The sequence below is a fragment of the Podarcis liolepis genome (assembly GCF_965112155.1).
Source record: "Podarcis liolepis genome assembly, chromosome: 10".
Taxonomy (NCBI): Eukaryota; Metazoa; Chordata; class Lepidosauria; order Squamata; family Lacertidae; genus Podarcis; species Podarcis liolepis.
In genome coordinates this window covers 55945131-55967303 of record NC_139562.1, presented here as the reverse complement: position 1 = coordinate 55967303, position 22173 = coordinate 55945131, and the positions used below count along the sequence as shown (strand labels likewise).

General features: G+C 43.4%; 1 protein-coding gene across 6 annotated transcripts in view; it reads left to right on the top strand.

The window, feature by feature from the left end:
- TSPAN12 (tetraspanin 12) overlaps nt 1-22173 on the top strand; it is an 89148-nt gene that overhangs the window by 52101 nt on the left and 14874 nt on the right. For all 6 annotated transcript variants that reach the window (XR_014516614.1, XR_014516615.1, XR_014516616.1 and 3 more), the window contains one exon: nt 15130-15204. Coding sequence is in view for 3 of the 6 variants with exons in the window: in XM_083463740.1 (XP_083319866.1) it covers nt 15130-15204 (75 nt within the window). In the remaining 3 variants the exon portion in view is untranslated. The remainder of the gene's footprint in view (nt 1-15129; nt 15205-22173) is intronic.

Genomic DNA, 22173 nt, shown 5'->3' with positions numbered 1-22173 from the left:
TTGTTGTGGGGGAGGAAGGGAAAGGAGAATGTTAGCCGCTTTGAGACTCCTTAGGGTAGTGATAAAGCGGGATATCAAATCCAAACTCTTCTTCTTCTTCTCAAATATTTCTCTGCAAGATCGAAGGAAAATGGAAAAGCCTCCCCATTGTCTTTTTGTTCACAAATCCTGTCTTAAGGGTATGTCTGTGTATGAATAGGGTGAGCCTGTGACCTGGCTCAGGAACTACTGGTAAGTATTTATCATTACAAAAGACTGGCCAGGCTCCCCAGTTAATCCAATGAAGTGGCCATTAACAGGTAACTTGCCATACAGGACATAAACAACACACTTTGATTTCTGTTGTAGACTGCCTCTTCTGTGATGTATGTATGATGTTTCTGGGGGTGTTCTTGGACTCCAGGGTGGGCAATTTAAAATGTCTATATAAGGGCGGGCACACCTTTGTTCTCGCTCCTCCTCTGTCTTCCTGCGTGTGAGGGGAGCAGCCTGTTGCAACAGATTAATAAAGATCAGGCTAACTAGCTGCTTTGCTTCTCATTATTCTCTGGTTGGCTTCTGTTATTTTCTCCTACCAATAGGGAACCCACGTAATGACTCTGTACAGGCTCTTGGATACCCCATAAGGGAACAAGGGCAGATTTTGTTTACAACACCAGGGAAGAGCGAAGAGCGAAGCAACAGCAAAAATGGGACTGCACAAACACACCAGCAGGAGCTTCATTAGCTCAGCTGGTATCCAACACAGCTCCAACTCTGTGACTCCATTGCTGGGACGTTATTGCTCAACTCTGCTTACAAGCTGTTGCTGCTAAATACAGTTAATTAACAAATTATCTAAGCACCAGCTGATCTAGCACACAGCCTCAACCCATTTAGTTGAAGTCTTTTGTGTCCATAGCTGAACTGAGCTCCCGTAGTTCTCTTATTTCCTCTCACAAGAAAATTCTCTGTAGTCCATGAGCCAGTGTGGATGCAGGTGGTGCTGCGGTCTAAACCACTGCGCCTCTTGGGCTTGCCGATCAGAAGGTCAGCAGTTCAAATCCCCATGACAGAGTGAGCTCCTGTTGCTCAGTCCCAACTCCTGCCAACCTAGCAGCTCAAAAGCACACCAGTGCAAGTAGATAAATAGGTACTGCTGTGGCGGGAAGGTAAATGGCATTTCTGTGAGCTCTGGCTTCCGTCATGGTGTTCCATTGTGCCAGAAGCAGTTTAGACATGCTGGCCACATGACCCGGAAAGCTGTCTGTGGACAAACGCCAGCTCCCTCAGCCTGAAAGCGAGATGAGCGCCACAACCCCATAGTCGCCTTTGACTGGACTTAACCATCCAGGGTTATCTTTTTTACCACAAGGGTAGACTGAATATTGACCACAGTTCACTGCTGGAAGACTGGTTAATTTCAGGTGGACCCACTGGATCTTGATGGGTGGAATAAAGTCAGAGGTGGCTATTTTGGCTATACATGGCTTTGTAGTGAATAGGACATGGGAACAGAAAAACTTGCAGGAAAAGTTGGACACATTAAATGCTTGATAACTTTCAGATCTATGTTGGTCTCTTGCTGAAAAGCCAACATGGGGTTGGGTTTGACTTTAGTCATATTCAGAATAGACCTATTGAAATTAATGAGCATGACTAATTTAGGTCCTTTAATTTCATTGGGTCTACTCTGATCAAAACTTTGGTGGATACAACCCATTGCACCTTGCAGTGTCGACTAACAAATGTATTGTGATAGAAGCTTGTGGATTGGAACCCACATTTTAAGAACCATTGGTTAATGTCGTCTAAAGAGGGACCATAGTTTCTGATCATTATTTTTTAACCTTTCTTCAATTCCAGGTACATGAGTCAATGATTCATCCATGGTTTGAAAAATGTGTTCTTCACATGCTCAGAGGCACTTTTTATTGCAGTTACACAAACTACAGGGCCGAGCCTTGGCTCAGATTCAGCCTTGAATACGCCAAGATTGTAAGAAGTAATTTCCACAAATGTCTACTGCCTCTTGAAATTCTTTTATCATCTTGGTTAGCCAATAAAAACACACTATGTCATTATTTGACAAAAATACGACCGTGAAGCTGGTGGAATTTTAAAAGAAGAAGAAGAAGTAAGAAAATAGGCTTTTGTTACAGCCAACCGAAGCATGGGCCAGAATTATTGCTTTCCTGTGGATTTGTATCTATATAACAAAGAAAATCTGTTAGGAATATATCTCTGAGCTGACGGCACAAATCTCTTTACTAATAGGTTTTATCGGAAAAATGGCAGAAAAATAAATATTGTTTGGCAGATAAGCACTGGAAGGCTCTCACTGCACAGCCAAATGATTTGTATTTTAACATTTGCTTAACACAGTCATGCATGGTGCAGTGAATCTATAAACTGGCTTGTCCCTCTCTACATAAGCCAGACCAAAATGTGTAAGATCTTGGTTTAACAATGATTAAGTTCCTTTATGACTGAATAAAGTTGTTCAGATAGAACCAAACAGGTCGTGGCAGCTGATAAGATTCTCAGATTTGGTAGCAGAAGATGAATAGCTAGCATTCATGACCTGTAGGTGAACTGGCGTTTCGTGCCATTTTAACTCCTAGAATACTTCTCCCTCCCCATCACTTTCTAATATGGATGCAACTTTTTCAATTTGTCCATTAACACACCCACACACAGACCGTAGACTGGGTTGGGCCCTCAGAAGTAGCTCATACATCAAAAGTACAAATAAGTCACAGTAGCTGGAAATATGTGGTTTCAGACACTCCAAGTGCCCCTGTTTTCCAGTGACAGTCCCGAATTTACAGAAGCCGTCTAGGTTTCTGATTTGATCCCGGACTGTCCCACTTTTCTTTAGGACATCCCTATTTTCATTGGGAAAATGTTGAAGAGTATGGAGTTATCCAGCCCCTGAGCCAAGGAGATAAGTAACTGTACAATCGTAGGGAAGGTTTTTTTTAAATATATGTTTATTGTTTTGTTATGGTTTTATATGTATTGGGGACCGCCCAGTGTGTCTGGGACAACCCAGTCAGATGGGTGGGGTAGTAGTAGTAGTAGTAGTAGTAGTAATAATAATAATATTGAATATGACGTCCCTATTTTCATTGGAGAAATGTTGGAGGGTATGTGGTTGCAGTCTGAAGGCATCAGTGCTGAGTTCTGCATGTATTGTGCGAAGACTCTTCCCTCTTCTGAAAGAGCCCACACAACATCATCCACATAAGAGGAATTTTCTTGATGCTCAAACCTGTGCCTCTAAATTGCCCTTTGAGATGAGCCTCCCTGTGCTGGCTCTTCTGGGGTAAGCCTCCTCTCTTTCCTCCTCCTTCCATACAAAAGAAGAGTCCATAATAATGTTCATCGGTTACACAAGCAAACAAATGGAGTTTGCTACCAAAAGCAACAACTGTACTTTGCTTTGTTGCTGAGGCTGGCTCCTCCTCCTCCTCCTCTTCTTCTTCCTCCTCCCCCCAGTTACTTCTCTCAATAGTTTCAGCCTTTAATCTTTCCTTTTCACTTTCAAGGCCTTCCCCATGCCTCTTACTTGAGGCTCCAGAAGGACTATGAGTGTTGTTTTTGTCTTTTTGGCATAGTAACACAGACCTGAAAGTTGCAGGTCCTTTTCAGTCATGTACGTTCAAGAGGCTTCCTCCATAATTGCAAAGACTTGAAAGGCCACTTTCTCATAATGAAAATGAGTTTCACAAGATTTCAACCCTGGTCTCTTAAGACTAGAGCTCAGTCGCCCATCGAATGCAGCTGATTGGCAGGAGTTTGGGGCAGTCAGAAGAACCACTTAACACGCTATTGTAATTAACTTACGAAATTCACTGCTGCAAGATGTAATGTTGACCGGTTACTTAGACCGGTTGCTTAGACGGCCTTTAAAGGGGGATTATACAAATTCAATAGTTGCTAGTCATGGGGGTGGGGTGGGGTGGGGGGCTAAATGGAGCATTGTGATTCAGAGACAACATGTTTCTAAATACCAACTGCTAAGGAGCAACAACAGCAGAGAGCGATTGCCTTTGTGGATTTTCCTGAGGTGGCTGTATTGCCACTGTTTAAAACCCTGATCCATCAGGGCTGTTACGTTTGCAGCATGTGACCTAGTCACCCAGGTAGCTCTTAGTTAAATGGCAGAATTGTGTGATAGTTTGCGGTGGGTGACTGTCATATGGGGATCATCCATGGAGCTGCATTGCATCACATGGGCCAGCCATGGGTGGTGCTGGCCATCATCATCATCAACAATAACAACAATAATAATACCATGCCCATCTGACTGGGTTGCCCCATCTACTCTGGGTGGCTCCCAGCAAATATAAAATCATAATAAACATTTAAAACTTCCCTATACAAGGCTGCCTTCAGATATCTTCTAAAAGTCAGATACAGTGGTACCTCGGTTTAAGAACAGTCCAGTTTAAGAACGATTTGGTTTACAAACTCCGCAAAACCGGAAATAGTGTCTTGGTTTGAGAACTTTACCTCAGTCTAAGTTCGGAATCCAAACAGTGGAAGGTCACTGGTGGCGGGAGGCCTCATTAGAGAAAGCGCGCCTTGGTTTAAGAACAGTTTCGGTTTAAGAATGGTTTTCTGGAACGGATTAAGTTCGTAAGCCGAGGTACCACTGTAGTTGTTTGTTTCCTTGGCATCTGATGGGATGGCATTCCACAGGGCGGACACCACTACTGAGAAGGCCCTCTGCCTGGTTCCCTGTAACTTCACTTCTTGTCCTGAGGGAACGGCCAGAAGGACCTCGGAGCTGGATCTCAGTGTCCGGGCTGAATGATGGGGGTGGAGACGCTCCTTCAGGTAAAGAAGAACCACATCATTTTGACTCCTAGCACTACAGTTTCTCACACGTTGCCTTCTAGCAGAGGAAGTGAGGCAGAACCTCTTCCCCCTAATATTTACCTTAATCTCCTGGAGTGCTTTGGTCACCTACACTTTGGGGTTTAGGTATTTAGGGGAGTTGGTGTCCGGCATGAAGGAATGCAGTCGCCACCCAAGTACAAAATTAAGAGTCCACCAGCTGCTCCATTACCTTGTACAAATATTGACACTGGACTTCGATTATTTGCTAAATGGGAGTGTTTCAATATATCACTCAATAGCCAATCAGTATGAGCAGGGGAAAATATAAACAACTGACAGCGATTTAGTGTTAAGGTCTGCGGAGAACCAGGCGTGACAGAGACTGGGATTCATCCCTGCTGGATTACCGGCTTTTCATCAGCTTTTTTTGTATTTTGGGGTGGTCAGGGCTGAATGTTTTGGCAAGGAGAGTATGCGCAATCCTCTTTTTTGAATTGCTTTCAAAATGTATAGCAGCAGCACTTTAAATACTTATATGGTTCCTTTTGCTTTCTTTGCAATCGCGTTCTGCAGAGTCCCACATTTCAGGAGGTATTTAACACTTCAGCTCAGAATAAAGCATGTAGTTCTAGCGTATGGCTAGAGAGTCTGCACATTCAGTTTTCAGATATATTTCCCCCCGTTTGCTGCCTCTTCTATCTAGCTTTAAAAACACTGAAAAATCTATGAGGGAAAAAGACGCATAAGGGGCATTTTGTTATCTTGCTTTCAGACCAAAATTGAACAATTGAAGGTTTTTAACAAGTTTAATAGCAGCCAGCTAGTTTCACACTGCTGTAAGTATGACACTGGCTCAGTGCTTCTATTACCTTAGCCATAGTTAAGTGTAAACTATGGTTTGTTGCATTGCCTGTGTTTTAAAGAAACATAGTTTGCTGAACCAAGTCTTGCCTCAGAAAAGCATGGATAGAGAAACACAAGCAACCCTGCTGTGTGACAGCGGAACAGACTTCCATGAGAGGTGGTGGACTCTCCTTCCTTGGAGATTTAAAAGCAGAGGTTGGACGGCCATCTGTCCATAGCTGTCAACGTTTCCCCTTTTTTAAGGGAAATTCCCTTATTTTGAATAGGATTCGGGATCTCTTCCAACCTTACAATTGTGTGATACTGTGTTTCTGTGGTTTCCTCAGCGCTAATGCAATGCTAAACCATGGCTTTTTAAAAAGCCTGGCGAACTTTTCCTTCAGATGAGTTTAGAGCCTTTCTTGTCCTTTGAGCTCTTCTGAGAGCTGTTTATTCAAGCAGTCTTGCTTTTCCTCTGTTATCAGATGTGCAAGGAGCCTGCCCCTTCCTTCAGTTACCCTTTCCCTCCCCAACCCTCTGCTGGGGTAGCAAGTCCCAGAAATGCTGCCTTTTCCTTCCTCCCTTGCTGAGGCCTAAGTTGCTGTGGACAATCTTGCCCACAGCCTAGCAGACCTCTTTGTTTTTCCCCTGTTACTTCTTCTCCATCCTTGGTCTGTCAGGCTTCAGGGAATTGACAGAGTATTGGCAGTAGATAAGCAGAACAAAGGAAAGGAGTCTTTTTACCAGTTAGAAACTTTAATGATCACAGCAAGAGAACAAAGAATCCATTTTATAGGAATGGTGGTGCTCCCAATTAAGGGTTTCACCCACTTCCTCCCTAGTCACTCACGTCACTAGTCACTACTGCGTCTTGTGCCCTGAGCTCGTAACTACTGTGCTTTCTGTTCAGCTCTTTTCGACCTTGGGCTGAGTGGATGAATGCTTTCCAGAGACAGTGAATCTGTTAACCCTCTCTCTCCCAGTGTTACTTCTCCTAGCTGTCCCCCTTCCAGTATTTCCCAGCTTCTGCCTTCTGAACTATGCCCCTCTGCAAACCACTGTTCCAAATCTATACTGTCCTCCTGCTCCTGGGGAGATTCAGTATCCTGATCAGGAGCAGAGGGAGGGGGAGGTTCCTACCATTTCTCCTCAGTGCAGACCTTCTCAGCACGGTCCCTGACATCCCCTCCCTAAATGTGCTGCAGAGCACACCTTTATCCAGGTTGAGCACTCTTCCTTCTCCCCCAGGGCTGCCTTGCCTGGCTTCTTCTGGTTTTTTGACTCCTGCCAGCAGCTGCCTATCAGGCTGACAGCTTGGACAGGGAGCTGATTGTACCAGCTGCTCCTGACACTCTTTTGCTGTTTAATCACGTTGGCTCCCAGACTCATTTCTTCTAATAAAGATAGCCCTGTGCTTAACTGTTGCTCACAATAGCAATGCACTTGAATACAGAAATTTCGATGATCAGGATCTCCTGAGAGTTGCAGGGGCCACAGGAAGGCCTGGGATGTGTCTGGAGGGGTGGGGTGGGCTTCCCGTGGAATATCGGAGGTAAATGGGTGAAGACAGCTTGTCCGTGAGCCCTCTAGCAGCTTTTCCACAGGTGGGGCTATACTGAGAGGCTATGCTCTAGAGCAGCGCTTCCCAAACTTGGACTACAACTCCCATCGTCCCTAGCTAGCAGGACCAGTGGTTAGGGATGATGGGATTTGTAGTCCAAAAACAGCTGGAGACCCAGGTTTGGCCAACCCTGCTCTACAGCATTAATGGCATACCTGTGGCTTTCCGGATGTGGATGTGGTTAGACTTCAGCTCCCATTATCTCTGATCGTTGGCAATGCCGGCTGATGGGAACTGGAGTCCAAGAACCAACTGACGAGCTGTAGGTTCCTCACCCAAACCCCAGAGCCATGCTACCTTCCATGTACTAGGTTCATCGTACCCACTAGGTTCTTCCCCAAGGTTCTTCCAATATCTTATTGACAATTGAGGTGACATAAGAAGTACAGTTGTTAGACGGTTTATGTGGCAAAGTTCCTAGTTTACCAGGAACGTGCTTCCTAGAAGGTCATATTTGACTTCCAAATGCGCCAGTAGGTTTCTTTGCTCAAGAGAATTCCACATGGCATTCTCAAAATGCTGCATCAAGGCAACGTCTTATGCTTGATCAGCCTAATGGAGGAGTATCTGCTTGTTCCTGTCAATGCTGCATATTCCTACTCTTACAGAAAGGGTGAGCGATTCGTGACACAACTTCCATACTTATTGACCATTGGACTACAGTTTTCTTTGCTTTGCTTTTAAGCTGTGGCAGTCCCCCCTCCCCAGGGCTCTCCCCCTCTAACCTTGAGGATTATTTGCCAAGATGCCAAATAATGGGAGGATAGCACGACACTATCTTGACATCCATGTATTTCTATATCTAGGGGCCCTGTTGCATCCATGGCACCGTGGTTTCCTCACCATCACCTGCAAGCTCTCACTTTGCTCAGGAAAACTCAACTTTCCTCTCATTCACTTTCTGTTTGAACCATCTGAAATGATTTTTCACTTGTATTTGATCGTGTGGGAATAAACTGATAAACACATGGCATTTATTATCTTTGAAATGGTAATGCGGAGAAGGAATGAAGTCTGCATTGAAAACACACACATGCACAACCCAAAAAGAATAGTGCCACATTCAGGGGAAACCTGAGAAAATTAACACACTCAGTAGAACATTTGGGGCTTTAAAAAAACCAACAATTTAGCAGTATTGTGAATCTTCACACCCCATGTACTGGCAAACAATAAGGGGGATCATTTAGTTTCATCCTGATTTCCCTGAAGTCAACAGCTACACTTCAATTAGCTTGACCTAAGTCCACCCTTTTGCTTTGATCATATCTGTCATGAAGAGGATTTATTTTTAAAGACCTAGCGACATTCATTCCATTTCTAAAATAGTTTGTCTTCCCAGCTGAGGAAACGCCCTTTTATTGGCATGCAAACGGGAAAAGCTGAGTTTCATCACTCCGGGATTTTGATAAGGGTAGCTGAAAAGAAGTGTGCCCTGAGGAATTCATTTCCCATTATTTGGGATGCTGTTCCCGGATTTAATCAGAGTTTTAAAAGAGCAGCTTCCAGAGTGATCTTTGGGCCGCCTCTCATCACGCTTCGTTGGGTTGTAACCATGATCTGAGCAGCAGAAGCCATCGGTTACAAAGGCAGGAACTTTTCTTGGCTCTCTTCTTCTCCTTTTGAGTTCCCTTTGCAAATTGAGCGTTCTGCTGAGGGTCATGAGATGCTTCCGAGGGTACAGGCCGATGTCTGGATTGCTTGTTTCTCAGAAGAAAACTGTTGTTGTTGTTGTTTATTCGTTTAGTCGTGTCCGACTCTTCGTGACCCCATGGACTAGAGCACGCCAGGCCCTCCTATCTTCCACTGCCTCACGCAGTTTGGTCAAACTCATGCTAGTAGCTTCGAGAACACTGTCCAACCATCTCATCCTCTGTCGTCCCCTTCTCCTTGTGCCCTCCATCTTTCCCAACATCAGGGTCTTTTCCAGGGAGTCTTCTCTTCTCATGAGGTGGCCAAAGTATTGGAGTCTCAGCTTCAGGATCTGTCCTTCCAGTGAGCACTCGGGGCTGATTTCCTTAAGAATGGAGAGGTTTGATCTTCTTGCAGTCCATGGGACTCTCAAGGGTCTCCTCCAGCACCATAATTCAAAAGCATCAATTCTTTGGCAATCAGCCTTCTTTAAGAAAACTGGTAGCCAGTAGGAAATGCTGCACTTCACATCTTGCAATCTTTTGACATTTGTTTGGCACGCCGTATATGCCAGCCTTTTGAGATTCCCTGAAGCTTTCCTTCTGCAGCTGCTCACCCTCAAAATCTGCCCTTCTCTCTTTCCTGACTTTGCTTGCGGGGGGAAGTCAAGGGTTATGGGGAATGGATAATAACTTCATGCATCGTGTGCTCTCCAGCGTTCAGGATCTATTTTATTGGGTTTTGAAAGCACTGGGGGACAGAGTGGATCCTGTTTCAACTTGGACAGCTCCTGTTCAGGGTTCCAGCCAGTCATTCATGCTATTTGTTCTCCCTCAACCTGCTCAACAAAAACGTGTGGGGATAAGAGAACTGAACATGCTCAGTGCTCACAGGAATGAGAAATGAAATGAAATGGAGAGACAGAGGTGACCTCACCTGTTGAATTGTGGGTGAACATATCAGATGACACAGCAATTTCTCCAAAGCAGCTCTTTATTTGTAAGCTGGAACAGAACTGAACAGCAAACAGCTTAGCCGGCCTGCTTTTATAGGCAGCCGGCTGTCAACATTGTAGCAACAACAACCCAGGGTTTCCCGCCTAAAGTAACTGATGTGGACCTGAGTGAAAACTATATACACGATACTCCTTTTGGCCAGGGTGAGAACTTCAATACATAACATCACGCGTGAAACAGTTTTGTGTGGCAGCATTCACCAGGTTCTGATAAAGTTTATCTATTTATTCTATTTATTATTTTAGAAAACAATAGCACTCGTAACAGATTAGAAAGCCAAAAAGTCCAAATATGTAGTTACAGTGAAGCTTGCAAGCTGTTTAAGAATGGAAGAAAGAAGGCAGAAATGTAAAACGTTTAAACAGTCTCTGGCAATGTTTATTGAATACTGGCCTAACAAAGCACGTCTTCACAAGCTCCAAAATGTTTATTTGGGATTATTTAAATGCGTCTCCAGTTATAATTGTGATAACTTTAATTTTTCTTTTCTTTTTAATGTTATCGGTTTTTTAATTAACACTGAATAAAATAATATTGTCCAATCCCCGGTGCCGAATTTTTTAAGGATAGATGGTCATTTACTAAAGGATAAATTTCTACAGTGTGAACCATATATTGTCTAGGTATACATGCTATACATCCTCATGTGATATGTGATATGTGGTTAAATACTCTTTTAAGCATGGCTGAGTGACATGGACAAGTCACCTATTTGGGGTGCAAGTGATCATCCTGGGATGCTGCTGTTTGTAATACTCAGTATTAACCTGCCAAAAGGCAAGAGCATCCCCCCCCCATTTATTAATTCCCAGATATTTTAAAACTGTTTCTTCTCTATCCAGCCTCTGTAAAGAAACAACATTGTGCAGCCTTTACGGTCTATTGAATAATTTTCTTTAGGAAAATAGGTAGACAGTTGTAAATATTAAAACGTGTTGTCTGAATGTTGTCAATGAGGCCTGTTTGTTATTTGTGAGAAGCTGAGCCTGTCAAGTGGTGCGGAATGCCCTTCTTATTTTTAGATGTCTTTCGAAAGCTTTCTCATGTCGCCAGGCCTTTTCAGCTGGGTGGATTTTGTGTGGTTGGCCACTTCCTTATGGCATGTACTGCTTTTATATTTCTCGTAACATTTGTTGTCGTTTATATGTATATATATATTTTGTACACTGCGTGGATGTGTTCTACACAAGCTAGTGGTAAATAAATTTTCATATAAATAGAATAAAATAAAAGATTAACAGTTTCAGAATGACAAAGTGTTTTGTAGAGACAAAAAAAAGCCATTATTGATACAATGATTCCTAGAAATAACAATAATAGCTATTCTAATTGTTTGATTTATATACCGCTTGCATGACATAATGGCATCTGAGCGGTTTATAAGTATAAATTTAGTTATAAAATCCATACATAAACTCCTGTAATGTGAGAGTGGCTAATCTATTCTTGACATTCTCCCAGGCACCAACCAATCTTCTTTCTCTCCAGAATCTCCCACCTGCAATCTCACCTGTTGTTTCTGGGAAGTGTGTTTTAACTGCTTGTTGCAAACATTGTGTCGATTCCTTGCTCGCTGTAGATCAGTGTTTCCCAACTTTGTGTCTTCAGCTGTTTTTTGGACTACAATTCCCATCATCCCTGACCACTGTTCCTGCTAGCTAGGGATGATGGGAGTTGTAGTCCAAAAACAGCTGGAGACCCAAGTTTGGGAAACACTGCTGTAGAGGCACAAAATGATTCCATTTTATCTTTTCCTCTCCCCCCTGTCTTTTTAACAGTACTTAAAAGCTATCTGTGTTAAAAGCTATTCAGAAACTTTCTGAAAACCTTTTGTAAGGCAGAAAGCCATCACACACACACACACACACACACACACACACACACACTGTGTTGCTTCAGCTGTGAAACATTTAATGGCATTCAGAAAAAGGAAATGTTGGAATTAAACCAATATATTGAGTGTAGAAGAAGTGGCTGAACGGTTGCATGTGAAGCATTTTCTATTTCCACGCCGGCATTCCTTGCACCATTGCCTGAAATATGATGGCAGAGTCGATCCGTACGACACACTGTATGCATGTTCGTTATTTATTAGAGCAGTGAAAGGGAATAAATTAATAACAGCGGAAGATGCATCCTGACAAATGATTAATTGGTTTTCTAGCAACGCTGTAACTTTGAAAGAAGAGAGAAAATGGGAAACACTTTCGCAAAGGGAAAGACCCATAAAATGCTTTTTTTAGAACAACAACATTTCCCAAGAGCAACGTTTTCCCCACTTCTTTACTGTAAATAACCTGCACATTCTCTCTCAGGGTTAGGGAAACTGCCCAAAGGCACATTTTCTTATAGGCGACTTTCTGAAAGCCATAAGGCAGTGATGGGGCAGAGCAACAGGTGAGACTTACCTTTGTAAAGTCACAAGTTTCCTATATACAGCCACCTCTCTTTAAAAAAAAATAAATTGGTTTTTCAAATTAAAATTTTACAGAGCTATATCAAACATAAATCATAAAGACAAGATTCCAAGGAATCTCTTCCCCTTTGTGGGTCCTATTAGTAATCATTTCCTCCTGCATCTTTTATGATACAAATCTTTTACATCTTCATTGTGTCCAGAATTCACCCTTAACCTACAAGTGATATTCTAATCCTACTAACGATTTTAACCGTTTACAATGGTTATAAATTTCCCCCTTCCTTATTAAAATTTTGGTCTTCCTGATTTCTGATTCTTCCGCTCATTTAAGCCCTTTCAGCGTAGTCCATCAACTTCATCTGCCATTCTTCTCTGGCAGGAACTTTACCATCTTTCCATCTCTGGGCCAATAACATCTGTGCAGCTGTGGTTGCATACATAGTCTTTTCTGCTCCCTTGGGAATTCGGCACCCAGCCACCTCATCCAGGGGTCAACAAACTTTTTCAACAGAGGGCTGGTCCTCTGTCCCTCAGACCTTGTGGGGGGCCGGATTATATTTTTTGGGGGGAAATGAATGAATTCCTATGCTCCACAAATAACCCAGAGATGCATTTTAAATAAAAGGACACATTCTACTCATGTAAAAACATGCTGATTCCTGGACTGTCCACGGGCCGGATTTAGAAGGCGATTGGGCTGGATCCGTCCCCCGGGCCTTAGTTTGCCTACCCATGTCATAAACCTATACAGCCAAAAGAGTAGCATTATCACTGTTCAAGGATGCATTGACTCGAGGAGGGCACAGAACATGACCTTTGATGGATGCAATCTGAGGATAGGGGTTGTGGCCTGGGAAGAATCCCAAGGGGACCCAAGTAGGGCCCATTTGGTGTCTGTTCCTGAGTTTCCTCACCTCATTCTACCTCCTCTGCAACCATTTCTCAGAAACTTGAGTTCCCTGAACCAGTTCTGCCACTGACCAAAGTAGCCGCCTATTCTGTGAAATATCTCAGACCATTTTAGCAAGGTGTACTCTTGTTCGGTGATGAGCTGCAGTGCAGTTGGAGGTGGAGCAATGTGGAGGCTTAACAGAAGGATGGGCCCAAAGCCGCTGCTGCCATAGCGACTGTGAATGGCTGTGGCACTTGCAAAGTGTGTTTCCTTGACCCAAACTGTTCAAAGGGGGCATGTGTGACTGGGTAAATCAGTCATAGGCCTGCAGCCTGAATACGAGAGATTCCTTGTTGTTGTTGTTGTTTTTATAAATATTTTATTAAGTTTTCTCAGTAAAAAAGTTCAAAGAAAAAATGCAGAAACAGAAAAAAGAAAAGAAAATACAAAAACAGAAAAATACAAAGTCAAAACACACAATACAAAATACAAGCATTAAATCACAAAAAAGTAAAAAAGTAAAAAACACATAAAAAGAAAAAAGAAAAACACAACTCTCTCTTTTACAACTCCTCTTTAGTTAACCTATTTTCCTGACTTCCTCACGTCTCCCTTTTCTGTATCCCTTTTTTAAAGTTGGTTCAGCAAATTCATAATCAATTTAGTTTATCTAATATCAATCCCATCTTACATTTTACCTTGTTGCTAGAACCCCTTAAGTTCATTTCAACGTTATCAGCATTCAAAAATTTTGCAATGTTTCTGTAAATAAATTTTAAATTTCCTCCGATCTTCTTCCACCGACTCTTCTCCCTGGTCTCGGATTCTGCCAGTCATTTCCGGAGAGATTCCTTGTTGTTGGTCCCTGGTCGTTCTGACACCAGTAACAAATTTGTATGTGTTTGAATTTCAGTAACAAATGAGAAAGCAATGCTTCTCTCCCTCTGTCGTGCGCAAACATCTCCTATTAATAAGCCCTAAGACAAGAAATGCTTGATTCATGCCCATCTTCCAATTAAAGCTTGCCGACTGAAATCTCCTGGCGCTATGACTGAACCGGAAGGTGCCAGGAATTTTTTCTTCTATATCCACCCTATAAGTCGATGTGGTTACCAAACCACAAAGGTTACATTTTTAAACACCTTTTTTAAACAACTGATATAGCTGTGGATCATCACTCACTTTAACTATTTGCTTACTGGGTGACCTTAAATAAGACCCACTGCCTATGATAGCGACCAAATAGCTTTCTGTAGGTTTCCTGAAAGGACACATGGGAAACCCTTCGAACGCTCAGATGTGCTGTATATATGCCAAACTGTGGTTGCTACCAATAATATTCCTCCTAGTGTGTCGTTCGTCACGTCAGTGCAATTTGTGGGGTAGTGGCTAGAGTAGCAAGGCTTTTTTTTTTTTTTTTTTTGCAGAAATAACAGTATGGTAAACCAGCTTTGATTTACTACATGGTAAATAACTGCCTTGTAACTTGATCCTAAAATTATTACTTGGAATTGAACAGCCACTGATTATGTAACCTGCTATGATAGCACCAGCTGCCTGTTCTGAATTCCTCTTACCCTGAATTCTTGAAAACTACCCTCAGGGCAAAACCTACCCTCTATGAGCAGCTTTTGTCTAATTGTTTATTATCACAGCAGTTGGCTTGCATCCATCCCATTGATTAAGTGGGCTTGGAACATCTCGCTTTGCACGGGTCTGGGAGGTAGGTTAACTATACCAAAACAACCGTTATATGCATTTGGTTAAGAAGCCAAAATTATTTTAGGATTTTTAGAGCACAAAAATTGTGTTTTAAAACAAGAAGTCATTTCTCCCTACTAGACTAGTTACAATTTAACTCCTGTTTTGTGTTTTGCAGTATTTTGGAAGTTTGCTTGTTATATTCTGCATTGAACTGGCCTGCGGCGTTTGGACCTACGAGCAGGAAATTGCGGTGAGTGGGTAATGTACAGCGTTCAAATATTTTGATTGGAAAAAAATACAGCCGTACCTTGGTTTTCAAACAGCTTAGTTCTCGAAAGTTTTGGCTCTCGAACGCTGCAAACCCAGAAGTGAGTGTTCTGGTTTGCGAACTATTTTTGGAAGCCGAACGTCTGACGGGGCTTCCGCGGCTTCCAATTGGCTGCAGGAGCTTTCTGCAGCCAATCAGAAGCTGCACTTTGGTTTCCGAACGTTTTGGAAGTCGAACGGACTTCTGGAATGGATTCCGTTTGAGAACCAACTGCAATCCCTTCTAATTTGTGCTTCCATTCTAAGCACGTTTATTTGGAAACAAAGCCTATGGAAATCAATTGAATGTTTGACGTGCAATCCTGTACCGTTCTACTCAGAAGTAAGTCCTGTTGAGTTAAATGGAGCTTACTTCCAGGTAAGTGGGTGTCCAATGGCAGCCTTGGGAGTCTCTTGCTTAGTGTTAGTGACGTGCGAATCTTAAACCCACCAACTGGGCTGTAAGTCCAATATATCTCACTGGAATCTCAGTCAATGTGTCCAGGGTTGTGCTTTTTATCTATTTTGAAGCATTCTAATTTGTATTGTTGTGTAAAGTGGACTGTCAGAAAGCACTTCTGCCATGTCCTTGATGAATAACCATGGATAACCCCACATATGGAGACAGGTGGCAGAATTTTTAAAATTTATTACGCTGTGCATGTTTAGAGGCGTTTTTCATTATTATTTTGGGTGTTCTACAGGGAGGAATCCTAGCAGTGAAAACAGGATGCGGGGACCAAGTATGAGCTCAGATTAATCCTTGAATAGCAGTTTTAACAGCAGGTGCTTTTGCATATGTAAGATTATCAGCTGTCCTTTCGGAAATGCAGTCGATTCTAAAATGTGCTTAATATGAACATAATCTTTTTTTTTTTTTTGAAACCTAGCTAACTTTGAAACCTAACTTTGAAACCTAACTTTGAAACCTATGTCTTGCATTATACCGAGGCAAATTTTCATTGAGAAAAATTAGCCTCACCAAAGGATTATAGGGATGGCGACCCATGCAATCATAATTTGCAGTGAGAATGGACAAATTAACTCGCCACGTAAAAGCGACTCTCAGCACAACCCCCTTGCAAGTCTACTCACTGAGCTTAATAAGACTTAAGGGACACGGGTGGCGCTAAACCACTGAGCCTCTTGGGCTTGCTGATTGGAAGGTCAGCGGTTCGAATCCCCGTGATGGGGTGAGCTCCTGTTGCTGTCCCAGCTCCTGCCAACCTAGCAGTTCCAAAGCAAGCCAGTGCAAGTAGATAAATAGGTACCACTGCAGTGGGAAGGTAAACGGCATTTCAGTGCGCTCTGGCTTCCGTCACGGTGTAATATTGTGGCAGAAGTGGTTTAGTCATGCTGGCCACATGACCCGGAAAGGTGTCTGTGGACAAATGCCGGCTCCCTCGGCCTGAAAGCGAGATAAGCGCTGCAACCCCAGAGTTGCCTTTGACTGGACTTAACCCTCCAGGAGTCCTTTACCTTTTTTTTTTTTTTTTACCTTAATAAGACTTACCCTCAAGTAAGTGTGTACAGGATTGCAGTCTCAGTTTCTGTCCATATTAAAGGCTTCCTTTTGATCATGTCTTGCCCACATAAGCAGTAAAGTGCAAACACAGAATCACCTGTTACAAATTATTTCATATTAATCCCAAAAATTAGTTTTGGATGTGCAGGCACTGTCGTGTGAGGATGTTTTGCTTTTATTTGTATTGCTTTGAGTTGGGGAAATGGCACCCATTTGTAACATATTTTCAAAAAATGGGGAAACCATTTCTCCCTCTCTCTGTGGGGGGGGGGGGGGAGTGATTGCATTCTTCATTTCCTTTTGAGGAGGTTGAATATTGAAATTCTGTGTTACATGACCAGGCACTAGTCCTTGATTCAGATAAATGTAGCTGTTCTTTTGAAACCCACTGAAATAAATGAAACAGGTCAGCTCTGTTGCTTTCAACAAGGTACGCACAGCAGTTCTGTACAGGTTTGCTCCCCATTGTGTGTATTCATTGGATTGTTAGGATAGCTGGATCGGGGCCACAATATATTCCATCCGCTAAATGCCATGTGCTGGAAAAAGTCTAGCGACTGTTTCTTAAGTTGCTCGTGGTCTGTGGAAAACTCGCATCATTTCTAAAACAGCAATTATTCATATGAGCTTTTGCCTTGAGGTGGCATCCTTTTCAAGCTAGAGGTGTTGTTCTTGCATGGGGAAATAGTTTAATCACCGAGGAGAAAAGAAGCTGGCATGTTATTTGGCTAACTGTTAAATTCTCCCCTCTTATATTCCGTCTGGTACATATTTATGAAGAGAGTGACAAGTTTTTTCACACAGCTGCCAAAATATAACCGCGGCAGTGGCCTTTTCAACAGCAGCAAGTGTATTAGAAATTACAACGCTGTGGCGTTGGCTGTTTTCTTTTTCTTTTTAAATAAAGAGAGAGAGTTCATTTGGTATTTGTACAGCACTGGGACCAAAGGAATTTCTGGCAGATCTCGCGTCTGAAAATGCATGCTAACAGTTTTCATCAGAATTCATTCCCTTGCTGTACAGATTTCCAGCGAGAGGCGACTATTCCAAATACAACTGCAGTTTCTAAAAATAAAACAAAAAATAGATTACTTTGTTGAAATGTCAGGATAAAAATGGAAATGTAACTGCATGCTTCCTTCATCCGCTGAGTGTTTTCCCCCTTCCTCTGGGATTGTGAGGAAGGAAGAGTTTTTGGGAGCTCAGGAATAATGCTTCTTGACAGGCGCTGCCTGAGGGTTGGACTTGAAGGAGACGTCATATCAGCGCAGAGGCATTGGGGGACGATTCCTCCACTGTGCCCCAGCCTCTCGGCAGTCCCCCCATGTGGAAGATGCTGCTTTTTCTCCATACCTTTGTCACCGCTTGCATGTTTAGAGAGGGCAGGTGAACAGGCAGCAACAGTGCAGAGGAAAAAACACAAGAAACATTGGGTCAGTGTTGGCCCACCCTGCGTGGCTTTAGGTCTTGGTGGGCAAGGCTGATCCCTGCTGGGGCTGTACACATGGGTCTGTCGGTTTTCCTTTATCTTAAAGTGGTCAATAATGCTTCTCAGGAACCAGGTTGGTTTCAGAGGTATATGTTTGCAGTTTGACCTACTTAGCTGCACACCTGTGGTCTCTTGACTTTTTGCCTAGTTAAAAGGATAGTTACTTTCTGCACTGGGTGCAGGAAGGGATATGGATGTTAGAATTCCTGCTCCATGATTGCAGTCATGGGATTGTTATCTTTCACGTGACGGTATATGTTTTGACTCCACAGAGTGGGAAGTGACGGAGACAGGATGTTTGTGTTACTGTGTCCCATGAAGTGGGACTATTGTCCTTTGTTCTTTTTCTCTTTGCTGTCTGATGCTAGAGAGAGAGGGAGCCATATTGCAGTGCTCCGTGTGTTTATATGTAAATAAAGTAGATTAGCCAAAATGCTGAGTTCTGTCACGCAAGCTGCGAAGACTCTGCGTATCCCTAAGTGTGCCGGTGTTGGTTGGCATCAGTCATTGTGATGTTCGGGCTGAAGAAAGCTTTTGAAGCTCCCGAACGACCAGGAGGGAGATAGCATGCCAGTCGGGCATGTGTCTCTACTAGGCTCCTACTCGAGTGTAGGATGAGCTCCTGACAATGATAAGATAATTGATTAATTCAAACTGTACCTCGGGTTAAGTACTTAATTTGTTACGGAGGTCCGTTCTTAACCTGAAACTGTTCTTAACCTGAAGCAGCACTTTAGCTACTGGGGCCTCCTGCTGCTGCCGTGCCGCCGGAGCCCAATTTCTGTTCTTATCCTGAAGCAATGTTCTTAACCTGAAGCACTATTTCTGGGTTAGTGGAATGTCACCTGAAGTGTATGTAACCTGAAGCGTATGTAACCTGAGGTACCACTAATTTGATCAAATAACCCGAGGTATTTAGTTTGATCAAATGTCTTGTAAGCTGCTGGTGATGGCTTGCAGCGTTTGGCTGTTAAAATTTTCGAAAATAAAACTAAGAAAAGATATTGTGGACAGCTTTTTATTTCTACACTTCATTCGCTGCGCACACTCTGTGTTGATGAAGAAGTTCAACAGGGTCATGTTTTCTGCTGTATGAGGGACTGTGGCGAAGATCACTGGAATTAAGTTCCTCATCCTCTCTTCTGGCATCCACACTCCTGTGATGCAGCTATATCTAGAATAGGAATTAGGACCCTCTGAGAATAGGAGCAAGGAGCCTCTGGTCTTCCAGATGTTGTTAGACTCCAACCCCCATCAGCCTCAGCTAGCATGGCCAGTGATAATAGTCCAACAAGAGGGCCACAATCTCTGATCTTGTGTGTGTGTTTGTGTGCTGGTCCCGGGGGCTAAACGAGATGCGAGGTCTGAGTCCAGTCCGAGGTCGAGGGTCCGGTATGGAGGCTGTCCATCAAAGGAGAGGCGGGGTCCAAGGCAGGGAGTCAGGTGAGGTCAGGAACTCTGGCAGAAGAGCAAGACAGGGTGCAGGCAGGAACAGGCTACCAACAATGTTGCTCCCACAACCTAGGATTGGGGCTGGAAGGCTTTTATCTGCCCCGAGGCATAGGGCAGCCCCGGTCCACAGGTGACTTGCCTCTCCTGGCCTGGAGGCGAGCACTCCTCCTGCGAGAACTTAGTTCCCTCCGCCTCTCTGCCCTGAGCCTCAGAAGCTCAGGAGAGGCTGGAGGGTTACCAAACCCAGAGGCAACCTCAGCTTTCCCTGACGGGGCTGAGAGTGGACCACCTGCAGGCAATGGGTCCTCCATCACCTCAGGGGCCAGAGCAGACTCAGCTGGTGCCTGCACCTGAGGATCCAGCACAGGTGAGGACCCTTCAGGCTCCAGCCCCGGGCCAGCTGGTTCTGGAGGTGGGACTCCTGTGCAGGCTGGGATTCCTCAGGTTCAGCCTCTGAGTCCGAATCCCAGGCCATCACAGTTTGTTTATTACAAACAGCACTGGAAATTAGTTGTGTGATTCTGCTACATAACAACTATGAAGGATTTGATATTTAATTTGTCCTTACCTGTACGCTCTATCCTTCCTGCAAGGAGTTTATCCTATTTTATCCTCTGTTCTCAGCACAAAGACTCCGCTTCTGGTTTGGCGGAGAACTGCTCACTAGACCTATTTGCACAACCTGCCATGTGCAGTGAATGCATGTATTGGTGGTTGAATCACCTGGCTTCCCAATGCCCCATGTTGCTCCTGGTTACTGACAGGTAGGGGAGCGAGGCAGCCAGGAGCTTGGTGTGGTCATAGCAGAAGCAGCATTGGATTAGCTCTGCCTGCACCTGGTTGAGATCCCCGCTGCCTTGCCCCCCTCACCCCTAACCTGAAGCAAGGCATGTTGTTGGGAAACCAGCTAAGCGATTCCACCTTGCCCTTGCTATCGCAGCAGCCTCTGCTGTGTAACTTGCTGTGCAAATTTCTCTGCTGCTTATATCATTCTTGCTGGGCAAGAACGTGACATCTAAGAAAGAAACAAACCAAATTCAGCATTCTTTAACAGTGAACTCTTAAATTTATCCAAATTTCCAGCTTTGAAATTCATTTCTTTCAGTACCAATTATGCAGCTTGGAGCATCTCTCAGGAGTTATGGCTCATGAAGACTAAGCAACAGAAAGGGCAAAGAACAATCTGAGCTGTGCCCCATTTTGGTTTCAACTTCGCATAAAACTATGAGCTATGAGAGCGCCCGAAGCGAAGTCAGAGGTCCAGTCAGTGCTTGTGCTTGTACATCCTTAAGGGGGGGGGGGAGTCATTGCTGCATTTAAAGTCTCACTTGACACTTTTTTGGCATGTATCTGCCGTGAGAACATTTGCATCGAGGATCTGATTTCTGTTATGATAGTTCTCACAACCAGAAGTGTGTCTGGTGTGTCTAATGTCTTCCATAAGACTGAGAAACCACAAACTGGTGCTTAGCTTCCTCGAAGCAAAGTTTTAGGCCTGGGAGCTATTAGAAAAATGACAATAAACATGATTTTAAAATCCAGACTGCTTGCTGAGAGCGTGCTTGATTAGAAATTGACACAATCGTGCACATTGATTCCTCAACCTCCTTATACACCCCTAAGAATTAAACCATTTTCTCAGAAATATTATAGACACCTGCTTTTATCTTGATGCACATTTATACAAGATGTAGGGAAATGATTTTGTTCTGGAAGGTACATCTGGAGACCTAGGGATGCAGAGAAATGTACATTTTCTCATTCATGATTTGAATGACAGTTCAACACAAGAACGTCAGCCTACAAATGTGACAATCTCTCTCTCTTATTTAATCACAACATTTGTGCCATTTTGCCCGAGATTTCAAGATTTGGGTGTCTTGTTGATGCCCCGGCAATTTTTCTGATCTCCATTCACATTTAAGATAGAGATTTTAATTCTAAGCTCCTCTTATTCCAAGTTCCTGTTTGTTAATATTGACAAAGACTGGAAGGGAGTTGAGCTGGCCAATTAACTCCATCGGCAGCTGTGACAAAAAATAATAACTCAGGTAATACAACCGCCAGTGCTGCCTTAACGGTAGTTTCCATAGTTGTCATTTGATGTTTGGCTCTATGTCATGGCATGACATTTCATTTTCAGGCTATAATTAATATTTATTAGAAGTGTGACAATGTCCAATTTCACCCATTTTGTAGAGTAACTCGTGGCGGAATGAATAAACATCCCGTGTATGTTTCTGTTCACTATTCCACAGATATCATGAGGTGGGGGAACATTAGAAGGCCATGTAACAAAAAATCTGAAAATGTAAAGGGTGATATTGCTTGCCTTCCTCTGAAATGAGGGAAGTCATTTCTGAGCCTGTCATACGAGTTGTCCTCTCATTTACAAATTTCTGTCCACAACCACAAAGACACCATACTGGTACAAAAGACACAGTTGG